General features: G+C 41.1%; 1 protein-coding gene across 9 annotated transcripts in view; it reads left to right on the top strand.

Moving 5' to 3' along the window:
- The first annotated feature begins 1244 nt into the window (after nucleotides 1–1244).
- Nucleotides 1245–17429, top strand: part of PRDM5 (PR/SET domain 5) — a 190876-nt gene continuing 174691 nt past the window's right edge. For 2 of the 9 annotated variants that reach the window (XM_073892201.1, XM_073892204.1), the window contains exons 1-2: nucleotides 1246–1634; nucleotides 16499–16582. In XM_073892201.1, coding sequence (XP_073748302.1) covers nucleotides 1542–1634; nucleotides 16499–16582 — 177 coding nt within the window. In that variant the 5' untranslated portion in view covers nucleotides 1246–1541. Of the gene's footprint in view, nucleotides 1635–16498; nucleotides 16583–17429 lie in introns of all 9 variants that reach the window. The other 7 variants (XM_073892200.1, XM_073892203.1, XM_073892198.1 and 4 more) reach the window with 7 other exon arrangements.

Genomic DNA, 17429 nt, shown 5'->3' with positions numbered 1-17429 from the left:
CTTCTGGTTTTTGTGTAAATGTAATTTTCAACCAGTCAGTGGGGAGTTGCCTGATGAATACTAGATAGGTAATCTGCCAGATCGGTACCTGCCATCACCTAAAAGAAAGTAACCTTGCAACAGCCAATCTGCTTTTTTGTTTAGTATAATTTCCTTGTTCCTGCTTTCTTCTGCCTGTAAAAGTCTTTCATTTAGTACAGCTCCTCAAAGCTCTTTTGTTTGCCAGATTGCATGCTGCCCCATTCATGGATTGTTGAATGCAGCCAATAAAATCTTTAAAATTTATTTAGTTGAATTTTATTTTTTAACAGTGTGCTCTTTAATGTTATTTTTAATGGTTTATAAGCAACATCAAATATGTTTAGGAACACTAAATGAATTCCAAAAGACCTCAGAATAGAAAATTATCAAGAATATCAAGAGAAATGAATACAAACCTCCTAGCTTGTCTTAAAGGAGAAAATAGCCTTTTAAAATTTCTCCTGAGAAGTACCAAACGTTATTAAAACCACTAGAACAAGGCTTCTGTTGTTTCATTGCTGTGATACAGGATTCTACTGTTTGGGCGTTCCCTCCCATCTCCCCCACCTCTCCTGCTTATGTCTGAAGATCTGACAGGTCTGGTGATTTACAAGCAAGAGAGGACTCAGGAATGGTGTATCTTGGGAAGTGTAAGAACTTCCCCTGGGTTACAGCACCATACAAGAACTAGTTTCCGCTGGATTTAAATATTAAATTGTTCGCGACAAATTTTGAATTAACTTGAAATCGATTAGTTGCAGACTGTGTACACCCCCTTTCCGTGTACGTTAATCACCATACTTACTGATCCCCTATGAATTCAAATCCCTGAAACAAGTATTAAAAAAAAAAAAGAGACGCATAACTTAGATGTGAGAAGCACCCAAAGTTCCTAGTCCTTAGGGTTGGCTTTCAGTAGCCGGGCAATAAGCATCCTTTCAGAGTCTGGAATTCCATAAAATTGTTTGGGAGGATACCCCCAGCTATGTCATGGCCCATTTCGTTTTGCATCTAAAAACAGTAAAATTCCCCTACTAGGAATACTACTAGCTCAGCGGGGCAAAACCCAGACCTGGACAAGGGCGGGTCCGTAAGCTGTAGCGCCCGGCGCGGTGAGCAGACGGGTACTCTCCTCTCGCCGGTCTCTGGGCTTAAGGCCCCGAGGTCAGCTCCGCTCCCGGCGCCGTACCCGGCGCGGGTCGAGCCGCCAACTTCGGGCCAATCAGCGCGCGGCGTCTCTGAGACCGCAGCGCCCCGGCCCGCGCCCCCCGCGCCCCCGCGGCAGCAATGGCAGCGGCGGCCGCGGCGGCTCCGGGCTGAGCCAGACCCGGGACTAGGAGGGGCTGAGCCGCGGGGGATCCTGGAATCGGCGGAGAGGTGGGGATTCTGGGAGGAAAACTCCATTTCCTCCTTCCCCGCCGGCCTCTCCCCTCCACCCCAGCACCCCAAATTTCGATGTGTCGCCGCCCGGGCGCAGAGCGCTGGTGCTGAGCGAGGCGGCGGCGGCCGCGGCCGGGAAAATGCTGGGCATGTACGTGCCGGACAGGTTCTCCCTGAAGTCCTCCCGGGTTCAGGACGGGATGGGGCTCTACACGGCCCGCAGAGTGAGAAAGGTGGGTGACCCGAGGGCAGCCTGCGCGCCCCTGCTCCTGCCGCGCTCTGTGCGCCTCCCGGGGTCGCCCCTCCGCCGGGGCCGGGGGCTCCGCGGGCGTCGCTGCCGTCGCCCTTAGCCGGGGTCGGCCGGAGTCCGGCGGGCAGGCCGGGGCTGGCGGGGCGGCCTTCGCCTGCCCGCGCCTCCCGAGCCGGCTGCGCCACGTAAGTGCCTGCGGGGCGCGCTCCGCTGCCGGCCGGTCCCGGGGCGGAACTGCCGCCGGCCGCCTTGCGGCAAAGATGTCTTTCCTTTCCCGTGCAGGAAGTGAGTCCGGATGGAGCCTCCCTCTTCCTCGGTTCAGGGAGTGAGCTGCGTCCCGGCGTTGGCGGAGCCGCGCGTGGGCGGGTGTCTTCATAGGCGCGCACGCAGCCCCGCCGCCGCTTTTCTTCCTTTAGGATGAGGAAATGTGGCCAGAACCGCCTCACTCTCCCTATAGGGATTGGGAGGCGGCGCCCAGGGCGCACTTCAACACAGGCCTTAGAATCTCATTCAGACAAGCGGAACTTTCCCTCCTTCCAAAATGTGTTTTGTGGATCCTGGGAGGTGCCAACTAGATAATCTTAGAATCTCTGATCTTTTTTCGCTGCTTTAGGATTTTCTCTGACTAGATCTCTCCTTCCAGAAATTTAGAGGCAAGTGAGCAAGGCAGGCACATTGCAGTGTACATACGGGAACGGCTTGGAAATGTTGGATGTTGAAAGCAAAGGCCTAGGAGGAGAGATAACTGGAAAATTCCAGACCTTTGGAGTTGATGAGACCTGTGTTATGGCTCTGTCACAGGATATGTAAAATTTGGAACCACGAAGGCACTGGTAAAGTGCTCAGGGTAATGACAGCTACCGTTTATTGAGCAGATACTTTGGGCCAAGGCCAGTACTTGGAACTTGACCTACTTTAGTAACATCACCAGCACAACTCCCTTGAGAACAGTAATCCTCATGTAAGAGATGAAAAAACAGAAGTACTGCAAGGTTAAATTTCCTGCTGAGTTAATAAGTTAGGCTTCAAATCCATGGCTTCTGGGTCCAAAGCTCATGCTCTTTTCAGATCTGTCCCTGCCAGGTACCCCCCCCCCCCGCCCGGTGCTCTCCCCCTCAACAGAGATTTTGAAAAATAGAGGTTTGGGCAAGGCAGGCTTGTTTCGGAAAGGTATGCTAGCAAGAGGTTTCACAGAATGCACCCAGAGACACTAGGATGCCTTTCGTATGGGTATAAATCTCCACCCCCTCACCCGAAGAGCAGCACGGTGGACAGGTGCTTTGGGGCTTCCTTGACAGCATGACCTATAAGTATCTCCTAGGATAAGACTGGAAGAAGCAAACCCCATATTTACTTTTTCAAATGGGAGTTTGGAAGAATGCTCAAAGTTGAAAACCAGGAGTAAACCCTTTATCTGAATTCGAGATGAACTGAATAGATGTTTTTGCCAAATAGGTAAATGTCAAAGTCAACATTCTTTCAAAGCAGAAGTTGAAATTCTGCTTTTAATCTTTTCTCACAGGATGTGAAAATTCCCAAATGGGTTTTCTTGAAAGTCTCAGGTTTAAGTGTAATCACTTAAAAATTAAACACAGTTCTTATTTTGTTTATTGTTATTAATAGTTATATATTAGTTATATAAATATTAGAATTATTTCATAATCCCTAGTTTTTGTCTTATATTACTATTTAGGTGTTTAGAAACAGCTGGCGAATGTACATTCTTTTGATACTTTTATAAATTCCAACTTATTTTTCCATGTACTTGATTATTTGGAAGTTTTTTATTATTTTTGGATATAGAATGAACTACATCCAAAATCACCATATATTATTCTATTATTGCAGTATTAGATAGACACTTACCTTTTCTTGGCTTTTGTAATTTCAACATGTAAAACACATTGAGATTTTCATCCAGATCACATCTAGAATGCTAATCTATATTTCAGGTGAATATGCAGATGTTTGCATTGAATTCAAATGACACACTATTAGTGACATAATTTAGTTATGATCACAAGATACTCAGTCATAAGGTCATTGATCATGGACAGGTTCACTGATGCCAGAAATGATCCGGAGTTAGGCTTCAGCTCCTTTGCCTTCCAAAGGCCAAGGACCACACTGAAGCTGAATAGCAGATTTTAACTGAGTGGTAAGGATGAAGCTAAATGTCCATGTATCCCTTACCTGTTTGCATGTAGTTTCTTGATTCTTAAATATTTTCCAAGTTACCTTTAATAGGCCTACTGGCCTTAAATCAAGGATCAAGGGGTCTGAGAAGACAGTATTTCAGCAAAGACCTTATTTTAAAGCTTTCATGTTCTCCATTCTAAATAAATTTTTTATTATATCACGTTATATATATATGTGTTGGAAGTTACAAATTTTTGTCACACTTTTATAACACATAATCTCATATAACACTTATCTTTTAAAAACATAACTGCAATGCAAGCCATCTACTGATTTCAAATTCAGAGAATCTAATCCAGACTGGTACTGAAGTTGGGGGATCTTTCTAGATACTCCACTCCCACTATATTGATCATGTCCATTTGAGAATCACCTAATGCCCTGGCTCCACCTTAGCCCTACTAGGTTTTTCCTTGGCGGTTATCTTTTTTTTTTTTTTTCAGGCCTGCTGCCTCGTTCTTTCTCTCTCTCTTTTTTTTTTTTTTGTAGAAAGTCTGCATGATGATAATAAAGTGAAAAGGAAAGGAAAGGACCTTCTTTCCTTTTCTTGCCATTATGGAAATTAGAGGTTAGATGAGGAGAAAGTCCTTTGGTAGCTATTTCTTTGTAAGCTATGAATTGTTCTTGGAGAAAGAATGGATTAAGACTGTTGGAAGGTCCTTGAGTAGAAAAAGGACGCCTGAGTTTCTTCATGGTTATACACATTGCGATTTGCTAATGATGAGGATAAGGTGGACACTTTTGCTTGCCAGGTGCCAGACCCTGTTCTAAGTGTCTCCTGTGTGTTACCTCATGAGCACAGTTTTAATTCTTCAATAAAGATGTGGAATTTTAGATTATAAAGTACTATGCAGATTAAAAATATTACAGGTAATACATTACATATACATACAAAAAAAAGTTGAGCAAACAAATATTTTACTACCTTACATTTTTTATATCGTGACCATTATTCCCCTTCACAGCTGATGAGATTCATCAGTGGATGGTGGTGGTTGACATTATGCTTGGAACCCAAAAAGTGGAAAGGTGAACCGCAAAGTTCCTTCAAGCTTTCAGATTTTATGATTTTATGGAAAGGGTTAAGGCAGGAAATACAGTACTACCAGTCTTCCTTCCCTTTAGGTCTGTTGCAGGCAGTTGGTTTTTCTTCCCCTCTGGCTTTCAGGCCTTTAGCCATTCATATGTGGCAGGCGCTATGCTAGGGTCTGGGGGTACACAGGTGAGCAAGACAGACATGTTCTTCATCCACAAGGAGCTTGTTTTCTTGTGCGGGGAGATAGGCAGTAACCAAGTAAAAAAGTACAAATTATGAAGATTATCATGATAATTTGAGCCTGTTTATCTGGATTGATTTTGCTAGGCACTATATTAGGCGATGGAATTGCTGAATTAGAGTAATTTTTAGTCTGCTCAGGGAGACAGCAAAGGAAATAGTTTCCATCCGATCTGACTGCTGCTATGATATTCAACCAAACGAGGTGGTGAAACTATGGGGTAAGAGATGCTGCAAGATTTCAGAAGAAGGAGAGACACCCCCTGTCCCATCATTACAGTAAGTGATCAGAAAATCCAGGGGAGTCAAAGAGGGCTTTATGGAGGAGTTGAATTTCTTGAGGGTCCTGTCAAATTATTGTTAAAATATCTTTATTGTTGAGCATTTTAACTTCACACATCTGTTGGTGTGACACCTCAAGTATTGCCTGGGTAACACAGATTAAGTGGTGGACCTGTGATACCAATTTCTGTGAGTCTGATCAGATTTTGTGCTCTTAATCCATTTGCATGGAGTTGAACAGTTTGTAGGTAGAATTGTTGGGAATAAAATGGAAGCAGTCCTTTAAGGGCTAGTAGCCCTTGTGACATACCATATTGCAGATGAAGGGAGTCGTTTAAACATTTCCACTGAAGCACCACCTTGGAGACTGTGGCAGCCTGAAAGGGTCACACAACAATCTGAAGTCTGGATTTTCTGTTTACTATGTACTTGTGTGCCTTCTCTCATTTTACTGTACGATTGTCTTTGAAGGTTTATTATTATCCCCATTTTACAGATTACATACTTGATGGATCATTACTTTTTGTCAAAATTTTTGCGGTTGTCCTTATGCTGACCTTTTAAAAGTTTTTTTCCTTTCCAGTTCATTCTTCACTAGCAGGCCTTACCTGATCAGATATGTAGTTATTTTCATTTATATCTAGAAGCCCTTTAACTTGCATAAGCTGAGCTGGGTTTGTAATTTTAAAAAAGAACCAAAGATTAACAGGAAAGCTGAAAAAAAGCTGAAAAGGAAATAACTAAATATAAATGAAATAAAATTATGTCTCTCCCAGATTTCTGGTCCCCCAGTTCCAGAAGAAGCAGTAAAGAGCATCGCTCTTTTTACACCACCTGCAATGAATTGACCCCACTGGGGTAGCTCTGTTCCTGGCTCCCTTTCCTCTCAACCTTGTGCTGTTTTGCCCAAGTGGCTCCTAAGTAGCATCCTGTGCCCATGAACCCTAGGGCAGTGTCCCACTCTACTTTGCCTTTCTCATGGACAAACGTAGGTTCCTAGTTCAAACTGTCAGATATCCTGGGATTTTATACACAGCTACTTTTCAGGGCAAAATGTATTAACAGTGCTGGGGTATGAGTTTCCTGTTACTACTGTGACAAATTATCACATTTCGTGGCTTAAAGCAATACACGTTTGTTACCTTATGGTTCTGGAGAATATAAATCCAAAATTAGTGGGCAGAGCTGATTCCTTCTGGAGGCCCTAGAGTCTACCTCCTTGTCTTTTGCAGTTTTCTAGAGGCTGCCCACATTCCTGTGCTCATTCCTTTACCCCAAATCATTCTGACCTCTGCTTTTGTGGTCACATTTCCTTCTCTGACTCTGACGCTTCTGGCTTCTCTTATAAGGACCCTAGTGGTTAGATTGGCCCGACCCGGGTAATTCAGGGTAATCTCCCCATCCCAAGATCCCTAATGTAATTACATCTGCACAGTCTCTTTTTATCAGATAAGGTAACATACAGATTCTGGGGATGAGGATGTAAACATTTTTGGTGGGCCATTATTATCCTACCTGGCCTCCAAAGTATAATTGTTCCTTGCCTAGATTATGTGGAACATTGTACGGTGACTAACGGGTGGGTCCTTCCCCACATACTGGTCCCGATAAAAAGTACCCATTGCAAATCTACCACGTTGATGAATATTCTGCCTCATTTTCAGTATTGATTCTGGAGAAGATCTTCAGAGTTGTCATTCATGCAAGAAAACCAGGATGAGTGGTTCCCTTATAATGAGGAGGAAAAAGTATGTTCTTAGAAGTAGAAAAAGAACTTCAGAAGTAATTGAATGTACCCATTCTTATTGTACAAATAATGACACTGGAGCCCAGAGAAGCTTTGCACAGAGCCTTGCAGCTAACAACTGTGCCTTCCATAATACCAACTCCCTCTCTTTCAAATCAAGGCAAACACCTTGGTTTTCTTTGAGGGACTTGAGTAAAGATACAGTGTGGTCAAATCCCAAGTGAAGAATACCGGAAACAAAGGTTCAAATCTGAGTTTATGAAAAGAAAATAAGCGGAAAAAAAAAAAAAAGCAAGTTGTATAGGGCTAGAAAAACATATGGGAAAGAGGTATCCTGAAAAGAAAAGTAAGTAAAAGCATAGAGGAAAAATCACCATGCATAAATGTTAATATAAGGAGACTGAATTTTGTGGAATCAAGTGTTTTGTTGATCAGCTTGGAAGGTGAATCTAGTGAAGAAACAATGGATCTTTATGCTAGGGCTAAAATTCTGCCAGTGAATGTTTGCTTAGATTTCCTGGTGGCTGATGATAACTAATTTGGAAAAATAATCAGAGGAAAAATCATCACCATTGATGCCTGCCATATGTGCTATCTCTTTTTTATGTTTACACATTTTATACTCTAGGATAGTGACTCAATGCAGCTTTGTATTTCCTGGTGTTACAGATTTTAAAATGTATAACTAATCCACTTAAACAGGTTTTCTCAGAAACTTCATATTTTGTTTTGTTGTATGTGATAGTAACAGCGACAGTTAATTTTTTCAACAAATATTTATTGAGCATCTGAAGTTGTCAGGCCCTGGGCCAGTTGCTGGTGACAGAAGGGTGAATGACTGAGACCACAGTCACTGAATGCGTCCCACAGTTCATGTGCAAGTCCTACAACAAGCCTACAAGGTGGCCATTATTATCCTTGTTTTATAAATGAGGGAGCTGATTTTGAGGAAGGTTATATCAATAATAAGTGGATTAATCAGAATTTGATCTCAGATCATTCCATATATTCTTCTCACTGAAAAAAAATTTTTTTTCTCTATACTTATAAAGTGTGTCCATGCTCATATAACACAATATGGACACACATCCACTCACACACTTAAACAGTTATTTTACAAAAATGAGAAAAGAGTAAACTCCTTTCATCATCGAGCATTTCTCATTCAACAGTATCTTATGGGAATCGCTTCAAGTGATCTCCTTTGGCTGTAATTTGTTATTTTTAATGACTAAATATATTTTATGCTGTCAATGTGCCACAATTTCCATTTATTCAGATTGTGTTTTACACAGTTATTCAAGATTTATCTTCATGACCAAAATCTGTACTGGGCATTATGAATACAGTAGTGAACGAAATAGAAATTTTGGCTCTTGTGGAGTTTGCATTCCAGTGAGAAGAGACAGAAACTAAACAATGAACATATTAGATAAGTTTTATACTATGTTACAATGTGGTAAGTGGTACAGAAAAAAGAAAAAGTAGGGCCAGGTATGGATGACTCGGCACAGTGCATGGATGTGGGTGTGGGGTTGTTATTATAAATAGGTGGTCCAGTGAGGCATCATGAAGCAAGGGAGGTTTGGGCAGTGACTTACAAGACGGGAGGAAAGTAGACTTCTAGGGAAAGAGCATTCTAGGCAGCAGCTAGAGCGAAGGCCCTAAGATGGGAGTTTGCTTGTTGTGTCCCAGGCCAAAGAGGCCAATGAGGCTGGAAGGGAGTGAGCAGAGGCCGAGACGAGGGGAGGAGGTCAGAGAATTAGTGAAGGGAAGTGTACTAAGAGCCACATTTCTTTCTTTCAGGCCAATGTAAAGATGTCAACTTTTCTTTGAGTGAAAACGGAGCTGCTGCTGGGTTTCGGGCAGAGGAGTGACATGATCTGACTTGAGTTTATCAAGGGTCCCTCTGACCGCTGTGTTGAGAATAGTCAGCCACAGGGCAAGTATGTAACCTGGAAGACTGGTTAGTACTCTGTTGCAGTGATGGTGCTTAGACCAACATGGTGGCAGTGCTGGGGGTGTAGTTTGAAGATAGCAGTGACAGAATATGCTGATGAGTAAGGGGGAGAGAAAGGGAGGGATCGAAGATGAGTCCAAGGATTTTAGCCTGAAGAAGCTGGAGGGTTGGATTGTCCATCAACACCTGAGATTGGTTAGATTGTAGGTGCAGCAGGCTTGAAGGGGGGGATCAGGAATCAGATGAAGGCAAATTGATTTTGAGGGTTCTGTTTGACAACAGGGAGAGATGTCAAAGAGGAGGTGAGATACAATTGTTAAACTTGCAAATCCTCTTCCCATCCTTTATGCCATTATTTGCATCTATTTTATTTTATGTTATAAACCTATAAACCTATATGCTATAAACCTTTTTACTCTATTCCCTTTAGATCATCAGTTGACTTTTAGAGCAATTAAAAATAAGATGAATTGTCTTCATTATTTATTTATTTATTTTTGACATTTCTGGAGCTCTTAACTACTTTGTTTTGAACTAAGTTTCTGTCTGGTATCATATTCCTTATACCTGAACCATATTCTTTGAACATTTCTGATATCAAAGGTTGCTGGCAATGAATTATCTCAGCTTTTGTTTGTCTGAAAAAGTATTTTCCTATGTTCTCGAGGTTGACAGTTCATTTTTTTTTTTTTTTTTGCATTACACTATAGATGTTGCTTATTTATTTATTTATTTTTTTGGCTTACATAGTTTCTGACAAGAAGCCTGCTATAAGTCTTACTTTCCGTACATAATATCTTTTTTCACCTCTACTTAAAAGACTGTGGGCTGTGGCCCCCTCCCCCATCTCTGACTTTCAAAATTTTCTCTGCATTCCCTAGTTTCCAGTCCTCAGTGATGGCTCTTCTGCTAGTTTCCAGTTTATTACTGAGTCCACTGGAGAAAATGCCTCAAGCCAGTTTTTTGCCAGAACCTAAGGCTTCACTTATGTTTGGTTGGCCATACACGCTAGTAGCAGTTGTTTTGCTCAAGAGAAGCAAGTAGCTTAGGGTTGGAGTTACCAGGAAGGTGCTCTATGCAGGTCACCATATACCCAGAATCTCTTCTTCCTCACAATTCTCCTGCATTTCCCATTTCAGGTTTATTTTATAAGGGACTCATTTCATAAAGACTGATTCTGTTATGTCTTGGGCACTAGTACATTTCTTTTCCTTGACATTTGCTCTGTCAGCTGAGTGTGATAGAGACGACTACAGTAATCTAAACCTTGGGGATTAGGTTCTCTATAACAAGAAGTTGGCATGTAGGCATCTACTGCTATCAGTTCAGTGGCTTAAGATTTTGGGGTGGGAGTCTTTGCATTCTCCTGGCCTCCATATGGCTGCTTTAGCTCCAACTATCATGCTTTTATTCCGGGTGGGAAGAAAGATGTAGTGACCAAGGCCCTAGGGTATACTTGCCAGATGACTTAGGCCTCTTGCTAAGAGACTTTGTGGTAGGTTCATATAATGATTTCTGCTTGCATGTTGTTAGCTCGCTTCCCTATTTAAGTGGGAAGCTGGTAAATGTAGTTCTACCTACATACATTAGTGCCTTCAACAAGTTCAGCATTCTAGTACTAAGGAGTATGGTTATAGTGAGCCGATTTGTCTCTGCCCCTACAGTCATAGTAGGGAAGAAAGATTGGATATTTTTCATTCTGAACTTTTTAGTAACGCACTTTGTTGAAGGCCTAATTGTACTGTGAGAGCAACACATGCATAGTAGTTTAACATTGAAATATAATTATGTTCTAAGTGGGACCCTAGACTCCTTTTGTGAAAAATTATCATTATTTCACATATGAATAATTCAACTGCAGACTGATTCACTTTAATATAATTTATTTCATTTATATGTATATATTTTATTATTTGCTCAGCCAGTTCAAAGTAAATTACAGACATCAGGACAATTTTTTCCCTCAGTATTTCTGTATGAGGACATTCTCCTAAATAGCCATAATATCATTTTCACATCCAACAAAAGTAACAGTAATTTCCTAACGTCTTCTAATTCCAACCCATATTCAAATTACTCCGATTGCCTCCAAAATGTTTTTATAGCTATTTGGCTTTTGAACCAGGATCACATCAGGGACCACCTATTACATTTGGTTATGTGTGTCAAATCTCTTAACTGTCTCCCCTTTTCTGTTCCCCTTTTTAATAACAGTGACTTTCTGAGATCAGGCTAATTGTATAGTATCTCGCAATCTGGCTTTATCTGATTGTTTTCCCAGGGCTTTATTTAATGTGTTTTTCTCTCTTCTGTATTTCTTCAAATCTGGAAGTTAGGTATAGATTATTCTACTCTTCTTCTTAGTGCACTGACACTGTATATTAAACACTTCTCCCTACCCTCAGGATACTTTTTACATTGCAATCAATAGTGCAGTTTTGGGCGCCTGGGTGGCTCAGTTGGTTAAGCGACTGCCTTCGGCTCAGGTCATGATCCTGGAGTCCCGGGATCGAGTCCTGCGTCGGGCTCCCTGCTCAGCGGGGAGTCTGCTTCTCCCTCTGACCTTCCTCTCTCTCATGCTCTCTACCATTCTCTCTCTCTCTCTCTCAATAAATAAATAAATAAATAAATCTCTAAGCATTGAGAAGTCTTGTGCTCTCATTTAAAAAAAAAAAAATAGTGCAGTTTTAGCAGTAGGCACCACAGGAAGCATCCACCTCCCTCTCCTATGTGTTTTATCGGTGTGCTCTCTTCCTAGGTAGCACGGATCTCCCCAGGTGCTGGGTGAGAGACAGGACAAGGGGGAAGAGATCCGCTCACGTTCGCTTGCCCTTTCACCTCTGGAGGTGCCTGGAGAGTTCAGCAAACACCCCTCTCACGTTCCTGTGACCGACACTGGGGAATGAAAGGCTAGAATGGTTTACCTCAAACTGCGTTATAGCAGGGGGTGTATAATGTCTGGTTTTCCCACTGTTAGTAATGCCAACACTAGGGTAACGTAATTTTTCCCTTTAAGGGGACCTTATGCTTAAACCAGTAATCTGTGAGCTGATACTGTATGAATATCTATTTCACTATCAACATTTTACCTAATGGTCTTAGCATCCATTGATGACCCCTGCCTGAATCAGTTACATTTTTAGGGATTTCAAAATGGTGATTTTATTCAAATAAATAGTGCTTCTTTATTTATAAATTAGCATTCCTCTGTAAAAAAGAGCCTTCCCTCTATTTGCTGTTATCTGGCTCTCGTGAACTAGGGTATTATTGAAAAGGTAGGGTAAAATGTTAGTTCCCTCTACTTATTTTTTTTAAAAGATTTTATTTATTTACTTGAGAGAGAGAACATGGGAGTGTGAAGGGGCTGAGGGAGAGGGAGAAGCAGGCTCCCCACTGAGCTGGGAACCCAACATGGGACTCCATTTGAGTTGTCAGCTTCTCTAAAATACTTGCCGATATCTAGGAACATTAGGTTCCCATTGTGATACAGCAACATTCAGTTGCAGTAGAAGAGCTTAAGTGGGCCTGCCCTTCCAGCTTGCCTCCCAGTCCCTTCCTAATGTGTCCTTTACATGTTCGTTGTTGGATGACAAATGTTGTGCTGCTTTCCTGCCTGACCTTGTAAGCATTTGAGATAGTGACCCCTTGGAGGGTGACCCCTTGATGTGAAGAATTCTAGGAAAATTCTTTAAATGAAGGTAACATCAATAATGTAGGCACACACGAACTGCAAGAAAATAGTACAACTGACAGTTTTCCTGCTGCTAATAGGAGATCTTCAGCAGCTTAATCACAGAGAGTAAAACCAATATGTCAGCCAAAAAATTTTGAAATTTTCAAGATTGTTTGAAATAGCAGTTTTCTTCCTGTCATTAGTTGTAAACTTCACCTTAGTGTTAATTATGCTAATGCATATGTATATATAATTTTTATTATAATGAATCATATGAAAAATTTTCATTTTGTAGGTTGAAAATGGTCAAATATTGGTAATTTCATATGGTTCAACTAAAAAAAAGTAATTACATATATCTGGGTTGTGTCCCCCAAATCTTCCTTTCACAGGTATGGTACCCAAGCAGGTTTGAAGCTCACTGAGGTAGAAGAGGCTTACTCTTTAAGTTAGAATTCCCATGGGAAATGGTTAGTGAATAAAGCAGAATTTGCAATAAAATTACAATTAGAAGAAAGTGCTGTTTGTGTAGTAGAAACAAGGACGAACAAGGAATTAGAGAAAGGGTGTATAGCGGGTGGTAGGATCCTTAGGGGAAAGCTTCAGAGTGAGAGTGGGTCCAGTGAGTACAAAATCTTCATCTCAAGTCAAATATAAATTGTTTTAATTATTGCACTGTTTTATACCATAAGCACTAAGGATAATTAAGAGTTGGCTATTTACATTTTTATAACCTTGCAGCTACAGAAACTCTAGTTGATCAGATCATGCTAATATGCTCACTGGCATACTTATAAATTTGCCTTCTCTTTGTATGTTTTCATGGCAATGTTTTTCAAACTGGATGGCAAGCCATTAATGAGTTGTGAAATCGACTTACCGGGTCAGAGCTAGTATTTTTAAAAAAGTGAAGTGAAAATGTATAAAATATATGAGTGTGTTGTACAGAGTAAGGATGGTATTGTTTCAAGAAATTTATATTTTAGTTTTAAATGTGTGTTTCTGTGTGTACATGTGAATATGCCAAGTTGAGATGCAAAATGTATTTCTTACTGTGGGTTGAAGAAAAAAGTTGAAAGCCATATTATTCTAGTTTGGTATTTTGAGTTTATGGTAGAGTGCTTGTTCACTATTAATAGTGAGGCTTTAAAATCAGAGTCTGATTCTTATTTTGAATTTTCAAATCTGTAGTTCTTTAATAATCTTGCTAGACATGCAACCAAACAGTCCTTTAACTGATTCCAGTGTATTTATTTAGGTTTCCATCCCTCTTCTTCAGTCCTTTGAACACTGCCGAATTGACTGATTCATTTTTTCCACCCTCCCGATTTGTACTGCAGAGAGAAACTGCCTGGCATGGGTAGATCAGTAGCCTTGGAAAGTGTGTACTTAGATTATTACCTTCTGCAATGATTGAGAAACACTAAATATGTGGCTAAGTAGAGTGAAAAGGTGAACTACATGCATTAATACCAAATCCTCAGATTTATTACCAAAAACACACCTTATTTTTTGGTCTGTCTTCCAGATTGGGCTTTAGCAACCGTTCGTCAGTTTTGTCATTCAGTTCAACAGTCCATGTGTTGAGTGACTACTGTGAGCAAGGCATGGCCCACATAGTTGCTAAAGGTTATAGTCAATGGAAAGTGAGAAGAGAGGGGTGAGCTGCCTGGGCACTGGCTCATACAGTTGTTGTGAGGGTTTTGAGTGGTGGCATAGTGAAGCAGACAGTGCCTGAGCAGAATAAACCACTGGTTCCTAAGCTCTTCTCGGATCTTTGCTAGGTGGTTGACCTTAATCAAGCAAGTTATTTAACTGTTTGATTCTCCATGTCCTTCAGTGTTAAATGGGGAAATCCTCACATAGGGTTATTTGGAGTATGACACATATTAATTCTCCCCTCTTCTTTCATTTCTTTTTTTTTTTAGATTTATTTGTTTATTTGTTTTGAGAGAGAGAAAGAGAGAGCGAGCGTGTGCACGCGTGTGTGTGTGTGCCTGCACTAGCAGGTGTGTGTGCATGGGGGGGTGATGGAGGAGGGGTGGGGGGAGGAGCAGAGAGGGGAGGGAGAGGGAGTGGGGCAGAGGGAGGGGGAAAGAATCTCAAGCTGACTCCACTCTGAGTGCAGAGCCTGACACAGGGCTCTGTCTCAGGCCCCTGAGATCATGACGTGAGCCTACATGGAGAGTCGGATGCTTAACTGACTGAGCCACCCGGGCGCCCCACTTCTTGAATTTCTTATACAGCTTTTCTTAACTGCCATTAAATACTGGTAGGGTCCCATGTTGAGGTGAAAAATGATTACTTTTTAAAGGAAAGCATTTTAGGGGCCGTTGTAGCTGCCTGAGAAGTGATGCCCAGTGCCTAGTTTTGGCATGAAGCGGCTAGTGAGGCAGGGAAGGAGGGAAGAAGCAGAGCTGGCTTCTAGCCCCTGAAATTTGCTTGCTAAACTTTGAATCAGTAACTCTATGTTACTATAAATAGCAGTCTTCCTGGTTCTTTGGTGTGCTTGTGCCTGAGTTATTTAGGAATATAATCTTGATTTGAGGAACCTCTGTACGTATTTTTTTTGTCCCTAAATTATCTTTAAAGAATAGGTCTTCTGGGCGCTGCCATTTTTTGCAGCTTTTCAGGACCTCTTCTCTTTATTTGTAAAATGAGGGGCTGGGCTAGTTAGCTTCAGTTCCTTTAAGCTTTAACATGTTACTATTTCCAGGAGTTGGGTTTTCTGTTGTTCATTAAGTAATTTATATCCCTCAAAACATTGCTTTTGTTGCTGGCTGTTTTTCCCTCCAACAGTGTTTATCAAAGTTCCCCTGGAGGTTTTGTTGGAATTTTCTTCCTTTTAGGAAGGGAAGGGTTCCGCTGAAGACTAGGCACAGGCGGGTTTGGAGGACTCTCACAAAGGCACGCATGGCTCTGTGTCCTCTCCGCATACTTTTTACAGATGCTCTGGCTGGACAAACTCAGCCTGGCTCCCTGGCTGTCCAGTCTCTGCTTTGGTTGCCTTTGTTGAGAAAACAATGTCTCTTACCCTGGAACCCTCCTCACAAGTAACTGCAGGGGCCAGCCACAGGTGCCTCTCACCTGGGAACTTGTCAAAATGCAACTCCCCACTCCCAGCAATTCTGATTTTAATAAGCCCAGGATTCTGAATTTGAAACAAGTGTCCTTGTTGATTCTCATGCCAGGTAGGCTCTGAAGCCTGCACTTTGAGAACCTCTGGTTTATAGTATGCTGCCTCGGCTGTTGGAAGGATGGGCAGGGGAATTTAATTTATTTATGAACAGTCTTCCTCTGAGAATGACAAGCCTACTTCTTTCTTGTTTATAATTGGGATGACTTTATGATTTTTATGGAAACCACGTGATTTTCTGCCTGGTGGGCTTGTCTCTCAAGTCAGGCAAAACTCAGTGCTTGTCATTTTAAGACCACTTGCCAGAGGCCTTGTCAGATTTGAATGTTATGCAATTTAACCCTTTTATGTTGGCTCCTGTCTTGTGGATTCAGTCTCTTAAGCTAAAAACAGATTAAGTTGGATTTTAAATATGTAAATATTTTGTGTTGTGTAAATTAGTTAATACTTTAAATGTGTCTCACTCATAGGGCATGGAGGTTTAGAGAAAAAAAATTTCCAGGAAAGAGGTAAGTTTATTTTAGTAACTTGATTATTGCACTAACCCCTTTTCAATGTAATCATCACTACTCAGGGTGAAAAGTTTGGACCCTTCGCTGGAGAGAAGAGAATGCCTGAAGACTTGGATGAAAATATGGATTACAGGTTGATGTGGGAGGTGAGGATGTCATTGTTATTTTAAATATTTAATGTTTTTCTTTATACTATTTCATGCGTTTACAAGGCTAAGTTAGTACATATTGATTCCAGTCGACTATTTAAACACTGGAATGTTTCAGTTTTAAGGGACCTGAGTAGCTTGAAAGTTTAGCATTAAAAAATATACTGTTGAAATATCTTACGAGACAATTCTTCTAGAACTCAGAAGTTTATAGTTCATCGTTGAAAAAGGAGTTTTCCATGCATAAGGATGTTTGGATTTTAAAATAAGCGTGTTCTTATACTGGATTAAGAATTCAATTTCTGTAAATGAAATTATACTTTTCCTTTAACTTTTATTTCCCAGTTGTAGTTCTGATTTCTTAGAAACAGTTCTGAGCTCTTTGTTGGAATGAAAAATACCACTTTAAAATGTACCTTACCTATATTTCAAGAACTGTGACTTTGTAGACAGTCTTTTGCAATCTGAAATTTCCCTAATGCAGGGATCTGTATATGCAAATGTACATCTGTATGAGAATTTTCATCCTAGTTTATGCCAAGTATATTTGTTGCTGAGGGATAGAAATAGAGAAGTAAAGGCATAGAGATTGTTGCAGCAAAAACTTGGAAAAAATTCAGTTCCAAGAATTGTATTTGGTGGGTTCCATGATTAGGGTGGGAGCTGAGTTCTGGGTAGGTAGGGCTGAGAGAGGTAGGACCAGTAAATCAGGAAGCGGTAGAATAAAGGGGTAGAGAGTTACACATAAAAAGCCTCTGAATGTGTATTTATCAGTTCGAGTCTGCAGAGCAACAGAACCAATAGGATGAGATATATATATTTTTTCCAAAGAATTGGCTCACGT

The sequence above is a fragment of the Callorhinus ursinus genome, unplaced genomic scaffold, assembly GCF_003265705.2.
Source record: "Callorhinus ursinus isolate GAN/ISIS: 27379988/994484 unplaced genomic scaffold, GSC_fseal_2.0 scaffold4, whole genome shotgun sequence".
NCBI classification, from domain to species: Eukaryota; Metazoa; Chordata; class Mammalia; order Carnivora; family Otariidae; genus Callorhinus; species Callorhinus ursinus.
Note: the sequence above shows the minus strand (reverse complement) of the source record. Positions and strands in the feature narration are given on the sequence as shown.